Genomic DNA, 27,993 nt, shown 5'->3' with positions numbered 1-27,993 from the left:
CTGGAAGGCTGGAGACCGGGCTGAGCCCTGCAGGGTGGGGGAGTCCCGAGTGGTCTCTGCTGCCATCTGCCTCTGGGCCTGGCTCTAACCACCCGTCTCCAGGAAGGACTGGGGCTCCCCGGGGAAATTCATTTGACTCTGTTTGTAATGCAATTCTGCACACCCCATGTCTAGAGCAAGTTGATTTTTGAAGATGAGAGGTCTTCCCTGGAATGCGTGAAAGGGATTTCTTTTCTGAAAAGGAGACATTGGAAATCACCTTGCTGGTTGTCTGATAGCGTAGTTGTTGAACGAAAAGATTGGCCAGTGGGAAGGCCAGTCCTGTGGACGGCAACCTAGAACTCCAGAGGGTCATGGCAGTACAAGGTGCTGGCCCTAGCTACCTGATAAATTGGACTCTTTTCAAGTGGCTTTACTTCTCCCTCTCTCCATTTGTTAATCTGTAAAATGAATATGAAAATAGCTGCCTGTTATTACCCAGCAAGCTCCTGCAGGCAGAAATTATGAAGTTACTTAAGGGTTTCTGTTGGTGGTGGTGGTGGTGGTGGTGGTGGTTTTCATAACAGAGCTTTCTGGAATATATTGCTAAACTTGAGAGAATGATTCCCAAATTAAGAAGGAAGAATGATGTGTGTGATTTGAAACAGCCTACTGACTTACGGGTTCAGTGGCCCCAGCCGTCTGCAGCACACATCCCAGCGGCCCCTCCCCACCGCTCTGCTTGCCATTTGGTGCTTGTGATCATGACAAGCCAACACGAAGGGAGTAAAGCTGGGTCAGGGCCCTGGGGGGGCCAGCAGCCTCAGCTGCACGGAGAGAACCCCCCCTCCCACCTCGGGGTGTTCATCCTTCTGGTTCCCTGGTTACACCCTCCAGTTTCACTCCTGGCCCACAGTAGTCCCACCCAAGTAACATGCATGTTTCTAGATGCCAGGTGAGCAGGCCCTCAGCCCGAGGCTTCCCTGACACGGAGCCCGGCCAGCTCTGCAGAAAGCCACGGTCTGACTCAGGAGGCAGGGCTGACAAGCCGCCCACCCTGGCTGCTTTTCAGATGCTGTCGGACGTCAACCTTCTCGTATGTAAAACACGTTGCCTCCTTTCTCCTTAAAAATCATCTTGTGTTTGTTATGTAGCTATCGTCCGGTCGAAGACTTTGGCTCTGGCTCACGTGTTGTAGTTCTCTTGGACCTGTGTTATACTGTCATCTAATGTTGTATACACAGCTTAGGGGGGCAGAATTGGAATTTAAAGTCTGGCGGTCTGGCTCCAGGTTAGTCCGGGCCCCTCGATGTCCCGCGGCAGCTACAGTGACGCATTAGTGCAGTATGGAGCCACGCACCTTTATAACTGAAATATCAGTTTCACAGACCAGTGCACACCCTTAAGCTAGGCGGCGTGCTCTGGTTCTTTCCCATGCTGGTTGTCTCCTCATTCTCCCCCCAGTTTCTTTCCTTCCTTCTTTATTTATTCCCCATCACAACATCCCAACTGAAAAGCAGTGCGGTCCTGCTGTCCGGTGGCCATTTATCCATTCGTCGGATGTTCACTCGGGGGCCCCCCATGTATACGGAGATGCCCCCAAATCTAGGAAGACATGTATCAGGTACCAGCCTTACATTAGTTAGTAAATATATAGCTATTTGGTGACATGAATTAAAGGACTATAGAAAAGGGGCAGAGTTCATACTAAAATAATTGGTATATTCTGACAGCAGAATACTACGAAACATTTAAAGTAATGACAGAACATTGTGGATATCAGTGTGGCTACATCTCAAAAACACGGTTAAAAACAAGTTTTACAGGGGCGCCTGGGTGGCTCAGTTGGTTAAGCGACTGCCTTCGGCTCAGGTCATGATCCTGGAGTGCCTGGATCGAGTCTGGCATTGGGCTCCCTGCGCAGCAGGGAGTCTGCTTCTCCCTCTGACCCTCCCCCCTCTCATGCTCTCTATCTCTATCTCATCCTCTCTCTCAAATAAATAAAAATCTTACAAAAAAAAGTTTTACAAAAACATAAGAAGTATAGTATAGTACAGGACAAAAGCATCTTACCGTATAATACAGTGTGTGACAGTATACTGCAAAAGCAAAATTACAGTATAATATGATTTGTATAAAAGTTTTAAAATGGGGCGCTTGGCTGGCTCAGTCAGAGCATGTGACTCTTGACCTCAGGGTTGTGAGTTTGAGCCCAAGTTGGGTGCAGAGATTAAATTACTTAAAAATAAAACAAAAAATAAAATAAATTTTTTAAACAGAACAATACTATGTATTATCACGGGCACATTCACATGCAGTAAAAGTGAAAAACCGTTCAAGCAGCAACCACACCACTTTTCGGATAATGTGAATTACTCTCTGGGGCAGGAGAGAAGGTTGGGACTTTAAATCCTGTTAAAGTAAAAATATTTAGCAAATGTGGCAAATTATAATCACTGTGAAGTCCGTTTGGGCACATGGTTATTATCTTGTCCCTCTGGGTGCTTTTCTGTGTATTTAAAATGTTTAATGATTCAGAATTGAAAAGGTGAAATGAGTGCCTGTCCTGTGCCACTTCTCTGTGTCTGGTGCATGCCCATGTTTCAGTTCTGTGCCTTTCGCTGGTGTTCTCCGTCACACGAATGTCGCATTTCTCTAAAGAAACACTGTACCTGCTAGTACCTTATGGCTAAAGACATTTGGCCTTTGCAGGGGATCGGTCGGGTCTCGGGGGCATTGTTCCTGGATTCCCCAGCAGAGGGCGCTGCGCCATAGCGGATGTGAGGAGGGGAGCCTCCCGCCAGCATCCAGGCCAACGCTCCGGGTGCAGTACCAGAAGAGCCTCCCAGGGAAGCGCTCTTGCACCCAGCCACAGGACCGCAGGGCACCTAACTACCTGCAGCTTCCTTCATGCCTGTAGGGAGGGACACAGGCTCCACCATATTTGGCCGTTTGCAGATTCAGTCACGTTTCTCTGTATATTTATAGCCGTGGCTATCTACGTGGCTAAGAATGCAGAAATTATACCAGGTAGGGGGCGCCTGGGTGGCTCAGTTGGTTAAACCGCTGCCTTCGGCTCAGGTCATGATCCCAGGGTCCTGGGATCGAGCCCCGCATCGGGCTCCCTGCTCATGCAGGAAGCCTGCTTCTCCCTCTGCCTGCCGCTCCCCCTGCTTGTGCTCTCTCCCTCTCTCTCTCTCTCTCTCTCTCTCGCTCTCTCTGTGTGTCAAATAAATAAATAAAATCTTTAAAAAAAAAAAAAAAAAGAAAGAAAGAAATTATACCAGGTATAGCACATGCCAAGAGCTTCCTCCACCGTTGCATGGATGAGCCTGATGCTGATGGGTGAGGAACTCTTTCCTGGTAAACTGACCAGGCAACCTTTCTTTCATTCTAGGTGGAAAAGGATTATTCTTACTTGAAGGAGATCTGTGATCATCAAGCAGAACAACTGAGCCGAACCAGCCTGAAACTGCAAGAGAAAGCGTCAGAGAGTGATGCGGAGATTAAAGACATGAAGGAAACCATATTTGAATTGGAAGATCAGGTGGAACAGCATCGGGCTGTCAAGTTACATAACAACCAGCTCATTAGTGAGCTAGAGAGTAAGTGAACTCGAGCCCTGGTCAGACGTGGATCAGGAGTGAGCACGATGTGAACCGAATGCCTGGGAGGGTCTATGAGAATGGTTGTGAAAAGTCTTCCTTCCTCATATTTGGCCGTCTTGTAGGAAGAATGGCAGTCAAGGGGCGCCTGGGTGGCTCAGTCGTTAAGCGTCTGCCTTCGGCTCAGGTCATGGTCCCAGGGTCCTGGGATCGAGTCCCGCATGGGGCTCTCTGCTCTGCAGGAAGCCTGCTTCTCCCTCTCCCACTCCCCCTGCTTGTGTTCCCTCTCTCGCTGTGTCTCTCTCTGTCAAATAAATAAATAAAATCTTTAAAAAAAAAAAAAAAAAGAATGGCAGTCAAGAAAGGCAGAATGATTAACCTCTTTAACTGGAAAAGTGGGTGGTGTGGAAGGAAAGATTGTTGAACGCGAGTCAGCAGCACGGGGTGATTGTGAAAAAGAGCAAACACATTTTGGAGTGTTAGGTCTACTGTGTGTGAGCCACACCACTGCCCACGCCCATCGGGTATTGACAGAGCGTTGTCTTTTGGATCCGACGGGTAGGAAGACAGGTGACAGATGGTCAGATGGATTTGAGCAATGGGCTAGGGAGAAAACAGTTCTAGCTTGTGTCCCATTAAGCCAGGATATCAAGTAACTTCTAGAGATTGGCCACTTCATCACCAAAGAGGCTCCAATATTTGGCTTCTTTATGAACTCGTTGTTCGCTTTGAATAGGGAAAGACATTAGAAGGGATTAAACATTGCCTGCTTTGTCCAAATAAGCTTTATCAAATTATCACTTCTAATGTGTTTTGCTTTTGTCACAAAGGAATTAATGCACAGAGCTTTTGGTGACACTCACCATTGCTAAAAATAGCATAGTTGGTTGGTTGCCTGAAAAGTTCCCCGACTTGTTCAGCCCATCCTCATTATTTGTGGAAGCCATATCTGGGAATTCACCTGCTTGCCAGAATTTATTTGTAACCCCCAAATCAACACGGCACTTCTCATATCATTTGCAGACATGCGCAGAGAGCGCGGCAAAAAATTTTAGTCTCCCCAATTATTTTTGTCCTTTTTTTTTGGCTATTTCCCTGTATAGAGTGGCACCTAAATGTAGTCCTGAAATGCCGTCTGGGGTCCCTATGGCTAGAAAGCCGGGATGTGCCTAATGGAGACAATAAGTGTTAGATGAGCTTTATTCAAGCACGAGTTTTAGCACTGTTGGCTGTGAGTTCAATGTTAACGAAAACTTCCAGAGAAAGATGAAATTCACCACTCTGGAAAATGCTGAAGTAAAATCTGTGGCATGTGACGAAGATGTGGAAAAGATTGAAAAGCAGCTATATTTGCGGATTCACAAGATGGTGTCTGGCTTAAAAAAAAAAAAAAAGCGGACTACATTATTGTGCAACTAAAAACCAGAGAATTTTACAGTCATGTTTCCCAGGGTTAGGAAAGCATTACACCCTTCTGAGCCGGTGCTGGCTGGCTTTTGAGGCTTGGAAGGCATCACAGCATGAGAAAAGGTAAAAACTTTCAGGCGAGGCAGGTTCTTTCTATCAGGAGGCTGCTGAAGAATTTTTAAAATACTGAGTGTTATGCAGGAAAAGGGTTATGTGGGTAAGCAGGTTTCCAGCACTGATGGGACAGGCTTGTTTTTTTGTTTGTTTGTTTGTTTGTTTTTTACAAGGACACTGGCAAACGAACCTGTATAACACAAGTAGTGTCTCCTTTAATAAAAATATTGTGATCCGAGGCTTGCAGGAACCGAACCCTGTATTGCCCGTAGGAGCAAAGTTCAGTATTTGCGAATTCGGCGTGCATGGCAACTTTATGTAACTGCCACAAATAATGAGAGTTGACTGTATATTCCACACCTTGATTGCTTGGTTAGCACCAGAGTTCCATCCTTCATTGGATGTGATACGCAGCAGAATTACAGAACATCAGCATTCAGTGTCAGCATCATTTAGATAGTTCTCAGTAATTACGCCTGAGAAGATAACTAAAACCCACCACCATTGACAGTGTATATTCCCAAACAGCACCATACTTGAAGAGCATATAAAGTCAAAGAAGAGAAGTCCGGTTTTGCTTTGTCTCTGTGATATATTGCTCATGAGAATTTGGTTGTGTTGTCCCCAAATCCTTAAAAGTCAAGCACAACCCCACCAAGAAAGCCAGCTTATAATTAAATGTCCAGAGCAGATATCACACCATTCCCTACGGTTGTATCCTAACATATCCAAGATTGAAAATAACATAGACTGGCTGTCTTTTGAGAAGCTTTTTAACTTCTGTCCAGGGTGTTAAGGTAGTACTAAGATGTCTTTTCACTAGGAGGCCCAGGGACACACAAATCCAGCCTGAGACCAGTCACTCCTCCCTATAAGATCCTCGAGAGAAATGGACAGAAAAGTAAAAAGAAGTGAAGGAGTGATTTCTTATTCTGCCGCATTGACCCCAGACACAGATTCTCAGGCCCCACGTGCTGAATGAGAATGGTTGGGGTGGGACCCGACTGTGTGTCGTTTATGCTCTTTGAAGCTTCTCTGATAATTCTGATTCATATCCTTAATAGACAGCTACTGCCCTGGAACGAATCATAAAGAACCACTGAAGATTTTTAAGTAGGTAATGGACGTGATCCGGTTTAAATTGAAATGACTCTGGTAGCAACATGGAAGAATCAGAGGCACAGAGAGAAGGGGACTGAGGATATTCTTAATTAGGGAGAGCGGTCAGGTCACCTTTGGAGCTGTTAAAATGCACCCACCCAAGATCCTGTCTTCCCGTGGGTGTTCCTGCTCTGTGGGTCACGGTCTGGGGCTTTGAACAGGTGTGCTTTTGAGAGGCTTCCCAGGTGATTCTCTGGTTTAACTACAGTTAAAAACCACGACTCTAGCAACTGGTCTAAAAGCCACCGTAGTAATAACCAGTCATATTCTCTGTTATACAAAAGCCCTCTACCTCACAGCGATAAAGGACATTCAGGACCATAGTATGCGACCACCAGGGGGGCCAGGAGTGGGTGTTAATCAATACGAGTGACTATTCAGACCTCTTCCCATAGTGCTGCCTGACTGTTCCATCTGAGAGTATAACCTAACTCAACACCACTTATTCCCCAAACCATCCCATTTTCTGTGTTGGAAGAACCTCCAGTTTCCAGCTGCCAGGTTTCAGGGTGCTGAGGATGGAATTTATAGCAGAAGGGATGGATTTGAAACCTGGAGCTGCTCCCTCACTACCTCACTTACTTTCTCCCAAGAGTCTGGCGCCTTTTCCAACTCCTGTCTGACTTGTTTATTTCCAGGCAACGTGATGAAGCTGGAGGAACAGAAGTCAGACCTGGAAAGGCAGCTGAAGACTCTGACTAAGCAGATAAAGGTGAGATATGGCTACAGCAGGGAACAGGGAGCCTTCTCTGTCATTTTACTAAGCGCGTCCCCGCCTCCGGTTTGGAACCTTTCGAAGAAGACCCTGTTGACTCTTGTAGCCTGCTTTCTCAGTACCTTCCCGTGGGCCCCGGAACCACAGAGTAGTGTTGGCAAGGAAACAAAATCAAAGCAGCCTCTCAATTTCAGGAAACGCTGATAGCACGAGAGTGTCCTTCCCAGCCGGGCCGGGCCTTTTCCCAGTGGTGGGACAGCACTGAAGCAGGCTCACTAAGGGCTGCCTGACATGGGGGACTTTGGGGCCCCTGCCCACACACGGGCCCCGGCTGGCCTCTGACGCAGGCGTGGCTTCTGGCATTTTCAGGAGGAGACAGAGGAATGGAGGCGGTTCCAGGCGGACCTGCAGACAGCGGTGGTGGTGGCCAACGACATCAAGTGTGAGGCTCAGCAGGAGCTGCGTACCGTGAAGAGGAGGTTGCTGGAGGAGGAGGAGAAGAACGCCAGGCTGCAGAAGGAGCTGGGGGACATGCAGAGCCACGGCAGGTCGGTCACAACAGAGCCCCGCGTTTGTGAGTCTGCGGGCACCCGCACCATGCTTGGCTTCTCCCTTACTCACCGTGCATGAGCCTTTGCCGTCTAGAGACGTGGCGCTTCTCTGTCTCTCTGTGCACAATCTTTTATTTCTCTCCTAAGCTTACTTGGCCACTCCTGCCACCGCCACACGACCGGGAATCGTCCATTCAGGGCCGGGCCGCTGCCGTTCTCTGGCCTGAGGCAGTGAGAAAACTCCTCACTCACCTATGTGCAAAAGTTTTAGCCAAGTGTCCTCCTACATTTAAAAAAAAACAGAAGTATGTCTAGGATGCTCCTTCCATCTTGGTGTTTATAAGTTGCAGGGGAGTACACACTTCCACGGGCCGTGGCAACACCTTGCGCGGGTCCCTCTCATGCCATGGGCAAGACTGGACTCACTCCTGGGGGATTTGCCACCAGAGAAAGGGCCCACTCCTCACGGCCCAGGGACATGCTTCTCCCTTGGCAACGCCTGGGGGCTGCCTCCAAGAGCCCTTGAACTAGCTCACCTTATTAAAAAGGATGAGCATGGAAAACATACATCTGGCTGACACGTGACTTTCCTTTTCTGTGCCGAGGGAGGGAAATCACATGGTGTGTTGTTCCAGAAAGCTCTTCCTAACAGCGAGGTTTCAGAGGAAGGTATTGCTAAAGTGAGCTCAAAGTTCATTATTATTTGAGATTTGAAGGGTTCACAGACGAGAAGACAAACAGTACTTCAGGCCTTAACGAATGCAGGGTTCCCATTCCCCAGTCCGGAATAACTCTCCCTAAGAGATTCTTGGATATTAGGAAATTATTTTGAATTTTCAGATGTCTTTCAAATATGAAACATAGTATTTTAAAATCAGATTTAGTAGGTTCTGAATGCTGATTTGTGTAGTTGGCCCTCTTTACAAGTTTTCCAGGATCAGGAGGGTTGTTCATTGGCTAGACTCTGAGCCTCTGGGTCTGATGTATCATCGTGAGTTTCGTGACATTAGAAGAAGTAGATTTCTTCTCAGAATTCTGTGTTGATTCTCACCAAACTCACTTCAGTCAGTCCCTCCTTCCTTTGTTTATGAGTTTTATATGAAACGGGCTGTAGGGGTGCCTGGGTGGCTCAGTTAGGCGTCCGACTCTTGATCCCAGCTCATGTCTTAATCCCGGGGCAGTGAGTTCAAGCCCCGCATTGGGCTCCACGTTGGGCATGGAGCCTGCTTAAAAACAGGCTGTAGAGAAGGATTCAGATTAAGATGTGTGTAGCTAGTTCCATGATTCACTCTTGAAAGTCAAGATCGTTGTTTTATAGTCACACCTCTACCCTCTGGCCACCAAAGCGTGTGTATTTTAAGTTAAGGCGGAAGGGGAATCGCAAGGTTAGACTTGAGAATGTCCCCTGTTGAAGGGATCATGAGTCCCCTCGTTTGCTTTTGTGCTTCTGTTTAATTTGTCCACTTGTCTTGCTTTTATGATGTGTGTCTTTGGAAGAGGAACCAGATCATAACTTGCATTGCTTCGTACATATGTTATTGTAAAGGTAAATGGTAAGAGACGAGTCTCGAGTTCATGTAGTTATTGTACAAGCTGCTGCATTTCTTACCTGGACTCTAAGATACAGGCCAGATCATACAACTTGAACTCTGATACCGTAGGAAATCTCCGCACGAATCTTGACGATTAGGATCCATGTACGATATTCTACATCATCAAACATAGGGTCACCTTATTTTTTTTACACACACAGTACATTTTTCTCCTATGATTTTTCTGGTGATTTGCAAACCTGCCACCCAAATCCAGCAGTTTAATCCCTTATCACAAAACATTTCAAAATCGTAGGGCTGACACCAGCCCAGAACACGGCATCTGATTGAGACCCCACAGGCGTCAGTGGGTTTGGGGCCTGTCATTGCGTTGGGCAGGGTTTCAGACAGCAGCCAGACCCAGTGTCCACCCTGATTCTGCAGATTGCCCCTTCTAAAGAGTTGACTCTGAAAGTTACTCGCTGCTGGCTCAGCTACATCCTGAACCTGCCCCCTGAGCAAGACTTGAAACCAACCCACACCCTCAAAGGTCCTAAAGCGACATAGTGTTTCCATCCTGGCCGAATGGGTTCTCGACTGAAACTGACTTTGATTTGACTTTGACAGTCATTTCATGAGAACTCAAAAGGCATTCTTGGTTCAGCCATAGCCAAAGAACTTGCAGAAAATTCTCTGATGAGGTCCTCCAAGTACAACCAAGAGAAGGTAAGAGCATTTGAAAAGCACCTTGATCCTAACATGGGATTAACAGATTCGCATTTTCACTTTGCATATACATGCATTTGAGGGGATATAAGTCAGGCAAGTAGGATTTTAGAAAATTCTAAGAACCAGCTCGTTAGCAATCTTTAGTCTTACTATGTCTTCAAAAGGATTTTTATTTTGGAGTCAGAATAACGGATATGAAGAGTAATGGGGAAACGAGGCTCTAGTCTTGTCTTTGCCACCAACTGGCAAGATTTCCTTCCCAGACCTAGCTGCTCCCTCCCTCCGAGGAGATGAGAGTGGGTCGTGATTGAAGATCCCTGTAAGCTCCACTCTTCCCTGAGACTAGTTGGTCAGCTGGCCTTTCTCCAATGGGGGAGTGAGGAACTCACATGCCAACCGTACCATCTGTCCAGTGCGGTCCTTGGAACCTCCTGGACACAGTGGCATCTCTACATTTTAGCTGGGCTGTGGACCTCCTGTTTTTCTTCCGGAAATTTGAACAAGCCAATATAGTTTTTAGGCACCTGGAAGTGATCTGTTTTTGCTGGACACTTACAAACTAAGGGATGAAAGGATAATGAATAACTTTTTCGACTCTGGCCTCTTCTACTCTTGAGCCATTGAGAGCAAGCCATTGCAATTCAAACTTCCATCGAAATTAAAACATCAAGCCTTTTTTCCTGAAAAGTTGAGACCTGGGGCCTGGCCTCCAGATACAGAGAACACACACATGCAGTTCCCCTCAGTGACTTGATGGGGCCACACGAAGGACATTGTTGACCAGCAGTGCATGACATGGGCTTCTCGAACAGTAACAGGGAAGACCATATACCTTTTTTCTCTTACTCTGAAACACTAAAGACCATTATTTTTAGGGTGACTTAACTCGATTTTTACCGTTCATCCTCTGACACCAATAAACATCCACGGAAAACATCTTAAAAAAAAAGATGGTTAAAAAAACCACTTAAACGTCGGTGCCTAATTAGCGGTAGGGACTTCTAAGCAGAAGGTCTGAGATTCAGAACGTGTCTAGCTTCTTCCACTGGTTCCTGCATCGTCACCTCTGAAGTGAGCAGCATGGTGGCGCATCACTGCCAGACTCTTCTGGAATCGGCTCTAACTCTGTGTGCACAATGTATCCTGCCCTAATGTCAGTCGCCTGCCTGTGCCACTCTGTGTCCTTACAGCTGTTGTGCGTCACAACCGCGGGTCCTAGAGCTGTCACTGAAAGGCCTCCGAGTGTGGGAACCGGTGGTGTAGATGCTCGGGGTCACTGAGATACCTTTTCCAGCTCTCTTGTTGCAGATAACTTTGATACAGCCTCCCTAGCCCTGCCAGAAGGGGACCAGTCCTCGGGGGGAGTTCCTAATCCAAGCCTCGGGGGCCCCTGACACTGGCCCTCTGGACTGCCAGCACAAGTCTTCCACGCCTTCTGTTTTCATAGCTCGCATCCACGTCACCGGCATTGGACACATAGCCCGGAATCGCGATGAGCTGGGTCTGCTGCCCTGCACCCCCAACCCCCATCTTCACAGAGTTGCTTTGCAAAGCGTGGACATGAGCTTCCCCGAGGCCTTTAGGACTCCTAAGCCTCCCTACTGAAACAAATCCTTTTTTCTGGGTTGGTTTTGTTTTGTTTTTTTTTTTTTTGGCCTTGACTGTAGGACAGTAGAGGGAAGCTCTAGCCACTCTGTAAATTACAGAGGCACCCGATTTTGTGCATCCTGGCCGTCTCTACTTCCCCAACATGTCGTCTGTTGGAGGAGGTCTAGGGAGAGGGGCCCAGTAGTGGTGTTCTGAAGTCTTTGGCATGTTTTCTCTGTCCAAAGACCTTTGACTTCCAAAAAAAAAAAAAAGAGGAGTAGGAATTAAAACACGTTGGTCCTATTCCAGATACTAGCTCTTCCCTGTGGGTCAGTGGCACCTGTTAAATCTTCTGTTTGTAGCCTGAGATCATGTTGCCTCAAGCAACTCCTTTATGAGCCTTTCCCCCCTCCATTTCTGTTTTCACAGCTCCATGGTCTCTGTCAGCTAGCAGAGCATTTTCTGGAAGAAAGACAGCCCAGCCCTTGCCATGATGGGAGAATACAGCCATTACTATATGAAAGGGGGAATAATGTGGGGGAGAAATTACCTCTTTACAAAGAGCCAGATTGTCTCCTTATAACCGCCACTGTTTCACACAGAGTCATGGCGACCAAGTCTCTTTACCTTTTTTCTACATTTTGGAATCAACTCATTGCACGATCAAAGATGATCCTTCCCTCTTTTTTTTTTTTTTCTTCCTTCCTTCTCCCTTTTTCTCAGAAGATTCGGCAGTCTTTTATTTGGAGCATAAGATGAAGTTGTTCTGGAAAAAAAAAAAACAGTACAAGCACGTTGTGAAACTTTTTAATATGCAACTAGGGTGTGCAGAGAGAGCAGAGGACGGAACAAATGCAGAGCATGGGTTGCTGGTGCATGCGACCCATGCCTGTGTCTTACTTTTTGGAGTTTATTTCTGTGCTTCCTCCTGAACATGGTGTCCGATAATCTTGGAATTAACACTACTTATGGCAAAATAGGAAGCCGTCTGTGTCGTGTCTCACTCTGAAGAAGCTAGCAAGTTCTGCTTCCTTTATATCAAGCCTCGAACGAGCCCTTTCAGCCTGGGGTCTGACTTCATGACCTCATCGGAAACAAGCTACCCCTCAGTTGGGGTTTGATTTCCAGAGTCTGTTGGGCTCAACAGAGATCAATGTTTGGCTGATCAAACAGGATGTGGTTGACCCAGTCCGTTCACATGGTGGCAGTGCCCTTGGGAATCTGACTAAAAATTAAGGAACAACTACAACAAATGCCTCAGGAATAAAACTTAACCCGGAAACTGAAAGACTTTCGATCTGGAAGTGGATGATTCAGAGTGATCCAGAATTCAGAGTGGGATGTTAAACTTGGGAAGTACAGGGTTTGTGAAGATCTGCACCTAATTCAGCAGCCACCGTCCTCACTCGAGGAGCCACCGTGCAGTCCAGACGGGGGCGGGTCTCCGCTACGTGTCCCCAGGGCTAGACAGGAGCCCCCGTCTGGTGGGAGGACCTGAGGAACAGGAAGGCGCTTTCACTCAGGAGCACAGTTTGGCCTGTCCAGCTGGAGAGCCCGGAATCCCTAGAAAAATTTCGCCTGGTGGTAGAAGAGAGGTCGATGCCTCCTCCTTGAAAATAGCTTAGAGGCTCGCTGGCATCCGTCCAGTTTATCTACTGGGAGATCTTTACCTCAGATTGAGATGTTCTTAGAATGATACCACATTCACTTGCCAGGCGTTTTCCAATATAAAACAAAATCACCTCAGCTTCAGATGCACAGCTGTGCTTGGCAACCCCGTATTTCGAGCTGTCTTTAGTCTGGGTACCGTTGAATACTTTTATACATTAAGCATTCATGGAGTGCTAAATAAATATGTTATTATTCAGAAGAGTCTGTTGTGTGATTTGTAATCACCGGCCACGTGTTTGCAGGGCCTTCATGTCCATTTGTCCTCGGGTTTCTAGCGCAGGTGGTTTCAGAACCCGAAGGCCATGTCCGATAACTAGAATTTGAGCCAGAAGCAAGCCGGACTTTCAATACAAGTTGTAGACAGCAGGCTGATTTTACTTATGAATGTAATTTTAAAAATGATTTCATTATTGGAACAAGAGGGCAAGGAGCAAAAATAACTAATTTTGCCTAAATTGTTGAAGCAGAATGCCAGTGTTTCCCAATCTAGTACATGGAATTTGAAGTCCAGGCTTATCTTGTTGAACTGTAAAAATAAATTGATCACTTGGTGATTTGATATATTAGATTTCTTCTTAGTTATGAATATTTAGGTATCCTGGTAACAAAATGGAGGCGTATAGTGAAAAATACTCATCTTTTCCCTCTCTAGTACCACCCTGTAAGGTAATCAGTGTTGACCGTGTGTCTTGTTTTTCTTTACCTCCCCCTCTACTCATACAAATACAAAGGGTTCATTTTTATATTTTTTATAAAATTTATAAAAGACATCAACAATGTATCACGGGCATCGTTCCAAGTCGATATTTATGAGTTTAACTCATTTTATTTTTTATCTTTTTATCATTTTATTTTATTTTGAGTAGGCTCCATGCCCAGCATGGAGCCCAATGCAGGGCCTGAACTCACAACCCCTGAGCTCAAGACCTGAGCCGAGATCAAGAGTCAGACACTTAACTGACTGAGCCCCCTCAGGCGCCCCAAATTTAACTCACTTTAATAGCTACATGGTGTCCCCAGAGGATGGATGTGCCCTAGAATATTCAAACATTGTCATAGTGGGGAACATCAAGGTTGTATTTTCTGGTTTTTCTTTTTCTTTCCCAATAATGGCATAATAGCAATCCTTAGTCACATAGCCTTATAGGTGTGTTTTTATTTTCATAGGATGGGTTCCTAAAAGTATGATTGCTACCTTGGAGGATCTGCAGTTTTGATTTTAATAGATTTGCCAGATTATTTGCCCAAGACTTGTGACATTTTATTCTTGATGAGAGTACCTGTCTATACACAGCCTTAGCAGATACAGATAATATTAATCTTAATTTTTGCCGATAGGATAAGCAAAAAATGCTATCGCATTAGTACTTTAAATTTGCATTTTCCCGGGGAAATTTTTATATGTTAACCATTTGCTTTTCCTCTTTTGAGAATTGCTCGTTTGACACTTTTGCTTATTTTTTCACGGGCTGATTGTTTTTCTCTTATCCGTTTATAAATCAGCATCTTCTTAGGAATGTGTGTTTATCCCAGTATGTTATGGGTCTTTTGGCTTTACCATCGTTCTCATGGAAAATTTTATATTGTTATGCAGTACATTAGTATTTTCCCTTACCGTGTCTGGGTTTTTTGTTTTTGTTTAAGATTTCCCCTACCCTCATCTTACAGAAAGATAAGCTGTCACATTTTCTTTATCTGTTTCTCTCTCTGTCAGATGTTTGATTTGCCTTTCTTTGTTTAGTCTGATGTGACGTATGGGTCTTCTCCCAGTTGGACATCCAGTCATGCCAGCACCATTTATGATCAAAACCGTCCTCTGCCCACCGAATCGAAATCCCGTGTTTACGTTATTTATTTCCTCTATATTCAGAGAGACTTTCCCAGGATGCCCTCATTTCTTTTTCTCTTGAGCTGGTTCTGCTTTAAAATACTCTAATGGGATTATTAGATTGCTGATATCACTTTGTAGACTCGGCCTTTCATATATTTTCTCTTATAGTTCATATACTTCTTTCTTATATTTCATATATTTTCCTCTGTTCTTGAATTTTATTGTATTCTCAAGGCAGATGCTATCAAGCGTATAATTCTGTTTCCTGTCGTAAATGTATAAACGTCTACTGTCCCTTGAGTGCAGTTCTTCTCTTCATTTTATATTATGGAATATAATCGTAGGTCAGGGCACGTATTGGGGCAGAGCCAATACTTGTCCATCCCTTATTCTTGCTTAAATGGGTGAATGGGTCAGGCCCTGACATTTGCCCAGGATCCATGTCTACAGGTTCTGCCTGGATCCGTACCCACTTTCGATGACTGCTCTTAAAATCTTAAACCAGAAGGAAGGCTCTTTCAGGTAAATTTATGTTACATATCAGAGACACAGAAGCTCAGATGGAATTCTGAGGAAGGAGAGGGCCCTCGTGGGTGAAATTCATCTGTGTCCATTTCCTCACCTGGAGAAACTGGAACGTGGGATCCAGCATTCTGGCCTAGTTTTGCTTGGCCATTGTCTCTTCTAGGGATGTCCTGTGGCTCTTCTTAATCTGCCCCTTTTTGCCACTGTCCTTTTACTAGGATAAACCATCTCTGGCCTCCTCGGACAGTCCCATCCTAACGTCACGGAGCCCTTGCAGGAAGAATGCTCTGCGTGCCCAGGGCTTCCCCCACTGCTCACAGCCCTGGCCCTCTAAAGAGGGGACCTCACTGGAGTTTCCCCACGTCTTCATTTTCTTTGAAAGGGAATTGGGGATAAAGCCTTAGTATTTACTTTCCACCACCCCCCCCCCCACTTATTCTCTGTGTAGCAGAAATTCCTCAAAGTCTGAGCCACGTAGATGATCTCTTCCTGTAGCTTCCAGTGCTCACGCAGGATTTTTATGATTCTTACTGCTGGGATCTGGAAACGAAGATGCTTGTGTTCCAACTGCTGTCTTACCCTGTTTGTTTTATGTTTATTTTGAACATGAAATTCAAAAACGAAGTTCGGAAAAACACGGATACCTGAGAGACAGAATACTTAACTAATTTCTTTCTCACTCGAGAGCTACAGTTCTCTTAGATTCGTTTCATGCGTAACAGTAAGAAATATTTTGAGAAAATTGCATTCCAGGTTAAGGGCATACAATGAGCAAGGGCACAGAGACAGGACGTACAAAGAACAGAACTTCAGGTCGTTAGGCTTATGGTCCGAAAGCAGGGTGGGTGGAGGGAGTCCTAGGTGAGAAATCTCTCCATCACTGGGAAGGGCCTGGAGCTGGGCTTGATTCAGTTTTTCAGGAAGGAGCCCTTGCAAACACGTGATCGACATAACTGACGTTCTTTATGGATACGGATCTGCCGGTTGGGAAGGTAGCAGTTGTAATGTGACATTTCCCGGAGGTAGTTACCTTCTGAATACTTTGAGTATGTACAAGAGCTCACATATCCTTGGATCAAAATAGACACCACCGCCAGGTATCCTGTATGATGAAGTAGGTGCTGTGGAAAACCCACACCGTTTGAAGACCGTTCTGTAACCAAACAAGGAGACCAGTGAATTCGGGAGATTCGATAACATTTTTAAAATAAAAGATAACTGCAGACACACGTGCATATATACATTTAAATTATAACAAAAGATAGATAAGGTAGACCAACAGTGAGCATAGGACATGGTCCTTGCTTCCAACTGCCCGTCATTCTCAAGTATGTGTTGCTACTTCCTAAGAGCAGATTATTGCATAAAAATAAGAGCAATGAAATACTGATAGTATTTTTAAAAATATGTGTTAAAATAATTTTTAAGAAGAAAGACTGTCAGTATTATTTTTTTAGATAGGCCTGGTATGCCTCACAGGACACCCAGGCGTTACAGAAAATCTGAGAAGGGCATGGTCAAACAGAGCTGGAGTTGAGTCCCAGATTTGCTGTTTACAATCCAAGTGACCTTGTCAAATTTTTCATCTAAAATAAGGGATGATAACTTACAGAGGTGGTTTTTTTTCTTTTTTGAAAATTAAATTAGATAATTTTCTTTGTTTTTTTAAAGACACATGGTACTTACTATGGAGTTATACACGTGGGGTTTTTTTGTTTTTTTTTTTTTTGGTGTGAAAATTATCCATTGTTACCATAGCTTTACATTCTGGAAGCAGATGGAAACATGCCTTACTTGGGTTGTCTTCAACATGGCCCCTGAGCACGTGGTGGCGGTGTCATCTGAGATGCCCCAAAAGAAAGAGGGTCTGGTTCGATGCTATAGGGAAACCAAATGCACTAGGCTTGTTGAAAGCTGGTATGTTTTGTGTGCAGTTGTACCTTCAAAACCATGGAAGCTATACTTCTGGGTGATTCAGGGCATTTTCGAGGCTCACCTTGACTCTATATATGTGTGATTTTTGTTTTACAGATTGAACCTTCGAGTCTAACATCTGTCTTTAGGAGGCAATCGCTAACACAGAACAGATCCTTAACCAGTAGTGGTACCTTGAAGGTTTTCCTGTATTTAATGAGTTTGCTGCCATACACCTGGCTATCTACTTAACATTTCTTAATGTCCTTTATTTTTTATAGGATTTTTTTTAAAGATTTTATTTATTTATTTGAGAGAGAGAGAATGAGAAATAGAGAGCACGAGAGGGAAGAGGGTCAGAGGGAGAAGCAGACTCCCTGCCGAGCAGGGAGCCCGATGTGGGACTCGATCCCGGGACTCCAGGATCATGACCTGAGCCGAAGGCAGTCGCTTAACCAACTGAGCCACCCAGGCACCCTCTTAATGTCCTTTATAGAATACAGAGTCTTATTCTTCCTCGGACCAGAGAAAATGTAATACTTCATTTCTTTCTATGGTTCTTCAATTCAGGCTTTGTTTTGTAAATCCCCTTACCCGCCCCCCCCAACACACACGGACACACACGCACGTCCCTGTTACAACATGGGGGGTGTTTAGTTCAGCAGCTTCTCTGATCTTAAACAACTTGCAGAGTTTTCTCAAACTGACTTCCTGTTCTAGCCAAGCAGACTGATCCGTTGAAATATGGTCTTTGGATATCTAAAGGCAGGAGGACTGGGAATTGGCTCTTACCACCTTGCTAGGTTTTTACGGAGTCCATAGGACTCCTGTTTATCATTTGATATATGGAATCACAGAGAAATTTAGGCAATTGAAGGAAACACTTGAGCGGATGTAGAATTACTTTCATTAAATTATCAAGGAATGAGACGAAAACGAATTTTTAGACAAGATCTCCCTTTGAAGGGTGCCCGGAGTTTCTGCAAAGCTGGTCCTTTAAATGGACTGGTGAGAAAGTGGCCCACTTTGTTTCTGACCTTCCTTGGAATGGCCGGTTCGGAAATTGGAGATTTTTTTTTTTTCTCCCTGCTTATACCTGACCTGATTTCATTCTCCTTCTGCATCTTCCACACCTGATTTTATACTGCATAACACACCAGGGAAAATACAAAAAAACCCAACTCATTCAATTAAAAAATTTTCTGAAATTCCTGATTTTTTTTTTTCAAAGAAGTCATCAGTGTCTTGGTTTTTTGTTTTTTTTGTTTTCACTCCAAAGAAGGGCTGTGGAGACAAAGGTGTGGCTTAAGTTCTGCTTCACTTAAACGTTTTCTGTTCACATTGATCACAGAGCAACAGAAGGAAGCTTCGAGAACTAAGGACAAATAAACCCATAACCGAAGCTTATGAGAACTGATCCCAAAAGATCAGTAAATAAATATTTTAAACTTCCACTGACCTTATTAAAATACACTGCCAGGAATACTCTGTTTGAGCCATTCTCATAAATTAGTCATCTTCTTGCAAAACAGCTGGTGACAGTTTGCTATAGTGGAAAGAGCAGTGCCTCAGAAATCAGAAGACTGGGAGATCTTGCCTTGGTTCCGTTCACAGGGAGGTTAAATGACATGCTAACGTGTCCCGGATGAGGAGGCCATGCATGAGAGGACTGAATCAGTTGATCAGTCTTTTTTTTTTTTTAAAGATTTTATTTATTTATTTGAGAGAGAGAATGAGAGAGAGAGAGAGAGAGCACATGAGAGGGGGGAGGGGCAGAGGGAGAAGCAGACTCCCTGCTGAGCGGGGAGCCCGATGTGGGACTCGATCCTGGGACTCCAGGATCATGCCCTGAGCCGAAGGCAGTTGCTTAACCAACTGAGCCACCCAGGCGCCCCAGTTGATCAGTCTTTAAAAGACTCTCTCATGAGTCTGTGCTCGAAGTTAGAATCTGTAGGAAGAGCTTATCAAGAATGTTTGGGTGAGACTAGAAGCTTCGCCTCCCGCAGCATTGCAGGGTTTACTAAAGGGACTATTATGGTTCCCTCTCTGAGGGCAAATTATGTCCAAGTTCGGGATTCTGTTGCACATAGCAGATCACTATCTGGTTGGCTCAAGCAGAAAGGCCTTCAGCAGCTTGCTGGGTTGTTGGGAGGGCTGAAGAAGCAGACTCTAGGCTGAGTTTCCAGGAGCAACTCCCAAAGCCACAATACAGAACTGGCAGTCGGGGTGGGGGGAGTCTCAAAATCAGGACGCCAGCTGCCCGGCTGGAAAGCTACCCCCTTGGTTACCAACAGGAAATGCCCTGTGCCCTGCCCCCCTGCCCTTGACTCGGGTCCCGATCCAGGTCTTGTCCTCATCTTTCTGATGGGTAGAATCTAAATCTGAGCTCCTAGGTACAGGGGAGTCCTGAGATGACATCTTCCCAACCTCTGTGTCCCAAATGGGGGTTGAAATATACCCTCTGAGAAGCCAATCCGTTGTATCCACCGTGGACAATATAGCTACATGTTTATGATAAATAACATTTGCATTTATTTATTTTTTTTACAATATGCAGAGTCGAATTAAGATCCTTTTTGTTTAGAGCTAATGTCAAGTCCCTCTGTCTCTAAAAATACTATTACTGGCCATTCCCAAGGAAACGTCTCTGATAAAAATTGAGAGCAAGACCTGTATTATTTCCTGGAGAGGCAGACCTGATACAGAAAACAGGATTTGAAATTTGGGATCCTCCTTCCAGATTTGTCTTCTCCACCTTGGTTCTGTTTTCATCTGTGTCTCTTCCTCCACGCCCCCCCGCCCCCATGGGACCATCCTCCACCTTTTCAATTGGATGTGCTCTTTACCACGCAGACCTGTGAACGAAGAGTCAGAGCCGCCCGAGGTCGAGGCTCCCGGCCGGTGGCATGGCGTCTACGTGAACAGAACGTCTCCAACACCTTCAGAATCCACGACCACCGTTAAGTCCCTCATCAAGTCATTTGACTTGGGACGGCCAGGTATTTCATCCTTCCGTCTCATGAGCAAAAGTCACATTCAGACCGTGGCCCCACGTATCAAGCCTGTTTCTGCTCCCCACTGGCCCCGAGTGGATGCAACCACAAGGGCTCTGCCTGGATCGTTCCACATGGAGCCGGTGTGTCCAAGAGACCTGCCCACAGCCAACTGCACAGACTCAGTTGCACAGTTCCTCAGTTTCCTAGGAAATGAAGCCTCTGGTTGGCCCAGCTCATTCTCATGAGGCGCTGAGAGGGAAGTGGTAGTAACCTGAGTTTAATGGACACAGAGGCAGAAAAGGAACGGAAGAGGTGCAGAGAAAGAGGAGATTGCGTTACGTATGAGCCAGACTCCTCACTGTCTTTTTGTGTAGTTGGCTTGTCTCGTTGGACCCCCAGCCTTCCTCCCCTCCCCTGTTAGACCTTTCTCTGCGTGGTCTTGTGTGTGAACACCCGTCCTGATCTGTCATTCCTAATCTTGAACATTCGCAGCTTTTTCTAGAAACGTCTCTCTGGCCCACCGTTCACCTTCCTTCACTGTTAACTACATATATGAGAAAAATGCATGTCTATACACACACAAATGTAGTAAATAAGAGAAACCGAATACGCATCTGTCCAAAATAGCAATATATTTCTTCTCTCGAGCACAACAGTTATGCCTGTTGTATAGAGAGACTGGAGTCAAAGCTGATGCTAGGATGTACCTGGTTATCTTCGCTAAAATGGTTCGCAGCTCAGTTAGATTAAGATGAGACCACGAATATTAAAAGATGCGAAGGCCCAGTGACTACATTCAGCCCGTGAAGATGGGAAGTGAGTTAACAATAATGGTTTGTGCAAGAACTTTCCTGTTCCTTCTTGCCATAGATGCCTCCTCACATGTGTTTTCTTGTCCCCCGTGTGTCCCACCTCTAAGACCAACCCCCATTTAGTCGATACTTTTGTAGTAGCAAATCAGGAGCTACTCTTTGCTATTTGGAACTGGAACAACATAGAAATGTTCCCATCTCTTTTCTTGGCAGGTGGAGCCGGACAGAATATTTCTGTCCATAAAGCCCCCAGAAGTCCCCTGAGTGGGATTCCCGTGAGGACCGCTCCTGCCGCTGCTGTCTCCCCAATGCAGGTATTTTGAGGGCCTTGGGTATGTGGGTGGTGGTCCAGGCCATGTGGAACTGTGATGCTGTCTAATGCTCAGGCAACAGAGGGGAAGCGAAAACCACTTGGTCTATTTTTTGAGGCACGTTGAACATCATTTTTAATAAGCGTAGAATAATAATAAACTTCTGTTAAAAATTACAATTTTGTGGGGTGCCTAGGTGGCTCAGTCGGTTGAGTGTCTGCCTTCGGCTCAGGTCATGATCCCAGGGTCCTGGGATCAAGTCCCACGTCGGTCTCCCTGCTCAGCAGGGAGCCTGCTTCTCCCTCTACCTCTGCCCCTCCCCCCCACTGCTTGTGTTCTCTCTCTCTCAAATAAATAAATAAAATCTTTTTAAAAATTACAATTTTAGGGCACCTGGGTGGCTCAGTTGGTTAAGCGACTGCCTTCAGCTTAGGTCCTGATCCCGGAGTCCTGGGATTGAGCCCCACATCGGGCTCCCAGCTCAGCGGGGAGCCTGCTTCTCCCTCTGACCCTCCCCCCTCTCATGCTGTTTCTCTCTCGCTCGCTCTCTAATAAATAAGTAAATAAAATCTTTTAAAAAATTTAAAAATTACAATTTTGAGGCTAAATAAAGGTGTGAGAGAGACACCATAAGTCTCATACGATTTGTTAAGGACATTTTGTCCCCCAGAAGATACATTTAAAGTTTTCAGTTGAAGATTATAATTTTTACCAGAAGTCGATATTGAACTAGATATTTTTCTCAAAGAAGTGTTTGGTTTGGTTTGGTTTGGTTTCCTAAAGCACCCCAGAGAGAGAAAATGTTTACAATTTATAAATTCTTAGAGTTCACTGGTTGCAATCTGTGTCACCTTTACCATCTTCGGAAGGTTCTAGATCAGAGCTTCTTGACCTCTTGGCATTTTTTCTCTTTCTTTTTCTTTTTTTTTATAAATTTTATTTTTAAGTAAATAAAAATATTTTGCACGCAACATGGGCACTCACAACCCCAAGATCAAGAGTCACACGCTCCACGGACTGAGCCAGCCAGTCACCCCTCTTGGCGTTTTCTAAGACCACGACTTTCAGTGTTATTAGTAACATTCAGCAGCTCCTGCTGAACCAAGGGCAGCATCATTCACAAGTACCCTCTTTTGGTGTCCTTAGTAGCCATGTCTGTTGTTTGGGATCTTTTAAATTCTTCTTGTTTTTGCTTTTTTGCCCTGGAAGATATTTTGTGCCACTTCATATGTAAAACCAAGTAAAACAATTACTTATTTTATAATAATCATCAAGTTTATTAAATGAAACTGAAACAGACCATGCTTCATTTTGACTTATTTTCATTGAGCTAGACACACTAGGCTGCTGACAAAATGTTTAACAACTGGCTCCTTGCCGGGGGTGGGGGTGCGGGGGCAGCCCGGGTTTGTGATGTTGGCCAGTTTCCATGGTGCAAATATTCCCATCATTGTCAGCATCAAGCTAGCCCCCTGACATCAGTGAACATGGAGTTAAGAAGAGATGTGTATCACATGGTATTTCTAGACTACAGGTGGAGTGGGTGTAAATAACCCCAATCATAGTGTGAAGTATAATAAATAGGAAGCATTTTGAGTATTTAGTACTTTTGCTTTTAACATAGTTTAATTTTAATAGTGGCCGTGTTGAAAACTAGCTTGCAAAATTCCTGAAGATTTAACAATTGGCCCTTATGCACAGGTACACACCACCACTATAGTTCATGTATAAAGTAAAGCACATGCCTCTTCCGTATATACAGCTTGAATGTTTCCGTACACACACACCCGTGTGGCCAACACCAAGGTAAAGCATTTTCATCGGCTCAGAAGGCCCCCTCATGCCACCACCCAGTGGGTAATCCCTTAAAGTAGCCGTCATTCTGACCTCTATTAGCATTAGATTAATGTTACACTGACCTAATCAACGTAAAAGAGAGTGAGTTAGAGGCGCCTGGGTGGCTCAGTTGGTTAAGCGTCTGCCTTCGGCTCAGGTCATGCTCCCAGGGTCCTGGGATCGAGCCCCATGTCCTCCTTGCTCATGCTGTCTTCTTACTAGCTCTCTCTCTCTCTCTCTCTCTCTCTCTCTCAAATAAATAAATAAAATCTTAAAAAAAAAAGAGAGAGAGAATGAGTTAAAAAATCTCCCATGCTCCGTAGCCCCAAAATAACCACTGTTTATGGCTTGTTGTGTATCCTTCTAGATGTTTTTCTTCGGTATAAAAATGTGTGTGTGTGTAGGGAGGAGGAGAAAGTTTTATAAATTGGATTATACTGCACGTTGTTCAGACACTGACTCATTTCACTTTGTCATTGGAATGTAATCCCTGAGGGCAGGGATTTTTTTTTTTTTCTTAAGACAGAGAGAGTGGGTACATGTGTGCGCATGTGAGCAGGGGGTAGGGGGGTAGAGGGAGAGAGAGAGAGAATCTTAAGAAGGCTCTACACCCAGCACAGAGAGGGCAGGGATTTTTATCTATTTTTGCTTGCTGTTATATCTCTTGTCTGGAACAGTGGCTGGCACACAGTTCTATCACAGAGAAGCTCGGTAGATGTTGAAAGAATGAAGGAATATATCAGAGACATCTTGAGATGTCAGTGTTTGGAGAATAACGCGTTCTTAAAGGCTATGGAATGTGTAGTGTGATCTGTTTAACCGCTCCTCTATTGATGGGCATGTAGGTTGTTTGGGATTGCAAAAACAATACAGTGAAATCCCTTCTGTGGATTTTCACCCACTTTTAAGGGGCTCTTCCCACAGGAGAGCGTATCACCATTAGCTTGCAAATACCGGAAATCACTCTAGCTCGTTCCCGCAGAAAGGAATTGAATACAGGGAGAACTCTGGTCTCCACTGCGCTTCCAGGAAAGGTTCCCAGAACATCTAAAAGTTGGCCCATGAAAGGGACTTCTATTTCTGCCAAGTCTTTCTCTAAGGGCTTGCCTAGAACTGCGGCTTCTGTCAAAATTTAGCATCCACTTTAGGCTCCCACCGCCACAGACACGGTCCCTCCCAGCATAACAGATACCGTCCGCCCAGGTTTGTTCACATTGTAGCACGTGTGACCGGATTTCCTTCTTTTTAAGGCTGAATGATATTCCATTGTGTGTACAGACCACATTTTGTTTATCCAAGTCATTGGTCCGTGGACGTGAAGGTTGTGCCCACCACTTGGCTATTGGGCCTAATGCTGCATGCAAAAATCTCTTCTAGATTCTGTCTTCGGTTGTTTTGGGTATACCCAGAAGTGGGACGGCTGGATCATACAGGAGCTCTGTTTTTAATTTTTTGAGGAACCCGCCTACTGTTTTCCATTGTGGATGCAACATTTTCTAGTCCTGCCAACAGGGCACAAAAATTCCAATTTTTCCACGTTTTTGCCCACACTTGTTTTCCCTCTCTCTCTCTTTCTCTCTCTCTTTTTAAATAATGACCCTCCTAACAGGTGCCAGGTGGTATCTCGTTGTAGTTTTTCATTTGCATTTCCCCGATGATGAGTGAAGTTGAGCATCTTTCCGTATATAACTGTTGGCCATTAAAAATCAGTATTTTTACACACCCCCTTGAATATACGTAGAATTTTCCAGGAAGGTACTCACAAAGCTGACTACTAATGATTACCCCCAAAGAGAAGAACCAGGTCATGGGAGTCAGAGGGACACTCTTCTCACTATATGGCCTTTCTGTGCCTTTTTGAGCATTGTGTCAACTGCATCTGTTACCTATTCAAATAAATAAGTTGTTTTAAAAGCTTCCCCTGGTGATTCTGATGAGCTTGAGAGCCGTTGCGTGGACGCGCGCACACGCACACCTTGTTTATGCTGTTGCTGGTGTCACAAGCTCACCTCTGCTGGTGTGCCCTTTGGTTTTTTAGAGACATTCAACCTACAGCAGCGTTCGGCCGGCCAGCAAAGGTGTGACTCAGCGTTTGGATCTTCCAGACCTTCCCCTCTCAGGTAATACCTTAAACACAAACGCATTGGATGCCTGGGTGGCTCAGTCGGTTAAGCATCTGCCTTCGGCTCAGGTCATGATCCCAGGGTCCTGGGATCGAGTCCCGCATCCGGCCCCTTGCTCAGCAGGGAGCCTGCTTCCCCCTCTGCCTGCCGCTCCCCCTGCTTGTACTTGCTCTCTCTCTCTCTCTCTGACAAAGAAATAAATACAGTCCTTAAAGAAAAACAAAACAAAACAGAAAAACAAAAAACAGCAAATACTTTCAACTCATTATTTTGTGAGGTTAACTTTTCTTCTTTACCCAAAGCCGAGCTTAGAAAAATAGTTGATGGCATTTATTTCAAACCATTTAAGACTCTGTGTGTTTGTGTTCTGGACGTTAGATCCTACTTCCTGCCTCTGTACTTCTCAGTGTGCAATATGTTCGGGAGAAGTGTCTAGCTTTCGGGAGGTTTTTTGTTTGTTTTTTACAGGATCTCAAGAGAATATCTTACCATCTTTAAAAGTAACTATTTTTAGAAAAAAATCTTATCTGCTTCTGAAGGTCTCTTGCTTCCACAATTCCTAAAATATGCCTCTTCGCTGATATCTTTGCCCTTAAATGTAGCCCTCCTCCTGTTGCTACTCCGGGTATTTTTAAAATCCAGATCCTGACGATGACGTGGTGGTTAGAAGCCACAATCCTCCATGTCACCTTGTCACCCCTGCGCCTTGCGTGCTGGTGGCCGATGTGAAGCCGCAGTTACAGAGGGGGGCACACGGGTCGGCTTATAGCTTGGCCCCCATTATTCCGCTTCTCTGGGCTGTGGTTTCATCCTCTCTGAAACAGAAATAGTGCTGTCTCCCTCAGAGGATCGCTCCAGGGGCTGAGCGAACACAGCCGGGTGTGGGGTGAGCAGAAGGGTTGACCTTCACCTTAGCTTTTCCTCCCTTTCCCGTCAGTTCACCTGTCAGAACAGAGAGGCATGAGTGGAGTGGTAAGCTTGTCCCGAAAATATGCCTCAGAAATGTGTGTATATGACCCTGTGGCCCTTGTTGTAAGTCAACACAAAAGATGAACACTAAATGAATTATTGACTGGTGCCTATTGGAAGAAAGCCAGAAATCCAGGTTGCATTGATAGAAATCCCTTGTTTTTAAGCGTCACACCAAATTTCTGTAACACAGCTACGGAAGCAAAAGGAATTCCCACTGTTCTTCTTTTAGATTATGGTCAAACATAGGTTTATTCTGAAAACAGTTGTTTCTATGAGATAAGTTTCACTTTTTGACTGGAAAGTCTTTTACCTCACCACCTTATTTTTTTTCCACTTCTGAATTTCGTTTTCTTTTTCATGGCACAAGAGGATTTTAGACTTAAAGATATTGAGATATTTAGACTCACTGATACTGAGAATTTGAAGACTACCTTAGCCCATCCCTTGCATTTTACATGTGAGAGATTCAAGCCCTACAGAGATTAAGTGATTTACAATGCCCCCCCCCCCCGATTTTGAATGGCTCTGGGACCAGGATAGGATTTCTTCTGATTCTTTCTACCATGCTGCCTTTTGGTAATGAGGCGGGAGATTACTCTGATCAGCAGCCTCATAAAGAAGTGATAAAAGTGTCTTATAGCACTTGGAGTCATAATAATGACTCCAAGGAAGAAGGAAATGGTGTCTAAGGGCAGGAGAATAAGAAAAAAACAGAAGGGGTGAGTAAGTCCAGCAGAGCAGGTCATGATATTTCTGTGCAAACCGAGCACTCCCTTCCTAGAAATGGAAGGGAGGTCAGCACAGGGTGTTGGAAACCCACCTGATTTGCATTCTCTACGCTTGCTGTGTAGTGGAAATTTGGGGATAACTTGGTTATGTGCACAGTGATGTGTACCTAGGCAAGCCTTTTTTTTTTTCTTTTTTTTTTTTTGTAATTGTGGCTAAAATACACGTAACGCAAAACGTACCATCTTAACCACGTTGAAGTGTACCAGGTGAGCTTTCGGTCATAATATTTGTGTCTCCTCTATGCCTCCCACTTTACCTTTTGTGTAAAGAAGCTGTGGTTTTAAGTGACACGCTAAATCCTGGTGCTCAAACCACAGTAGCTCTTGCCCTGAAGTAAACAGTTCCTTGTCAGCGCCCCCTCCCCCTTGGCCCCCACCAGGCACCTGTCTACCCGGATGATTCTATCTACTATACTAAAAAAGGATTACACGGTAAAAGCTGCTTTGCTTTCAGGCTAGCCTTGCCAGCTTTGAGGTCATCAGAAGCTGCCAAAACGGGATTAATGCACTGTTTTTGTTGTTCTCTTTAGTGATGTAAGCACTGTTTTTCCTCTCTTCCAAGCTCATTAGCCTCACTCCCTGCTTCACGCCCCATAATTGGCGGCTCTTAGCCGTACAAGTATTGTTTTCTTCCATCACTATTTATGGTGTCATAGGAGGTGACCGTGGGCCCAGCCTGGTCACAGAGGCCTGTCGTGTGGCATTGAGCAAGTCACCCCATCCTCTGAGCGCCTGTTGCCTCTGTCAATACAAACCAGACACTCTGGAAATTTCTGTGCTCCTGTGGTCCTTGAGGGACTATCATCTGGAGGATTCAGCCTGTTTCATTAACCT

The 27,993-nt window shown here is 45.0% G+C and overlaps 1 protein-coding gene across 2 annotated transcripts in view; it reads left to right on the top strand.

Moving 5' to 3' along the window:
* SPECC1 (sperm antigen with calponin homology and coiled-coil domains 1) overlaps positions 1-27,993 on the top strand; it is a 200,088-nt gene that overhangs the window by 104,327 nt on the left and 67,768 nt on the right. For both annotated transcript variants that reach the window (XM_035724673.1, XM_027624697.2), the window contains 6 exons: positions 3,377-3,584; positions 6,905-6,978; positions 7,351-7,529; positions 20,175-20,320; positions 21,343-21,443; positions 25,315-25,396. In XM_035724673.1, coding sequence (XP_035580566.1) covers positions 3,377-3,584; positions 6,905-6,978; positions 7,351-7,529; positions 20,175-20,320; positions 21,343-21,443; positions 25,315-25,396 — 790 coding nt within the window. The remainder of the gene's footprint in view (positions 1-3,376; positions 3,585-6,904; positions 6,979-7,350; positions 7,530-20,174; positions 20,321-21,342; positions 21,444-25,314; positions 25,397-27,993) is intronic.

Source organism: Zalophus californianus, chromosome 16, assembly GCF_009762305.2.
Source record: "Zalophus californianus isolate mZalCal1 chromosome 16, mZalCal1.pri.v2, whole genome shotgun sequence".
Taxonomy (NCBI): Eukaryota; Metazoa; Chordata; class Mammalia; order Carnivora; family Otariidae; genus Zalophus; species Zalophus californianus.
The sequence above is the reverse complement of the archived record's forward strand: the minus strand, read 5'-3'. Positions and strand labels throughout refer to the sequence as shown.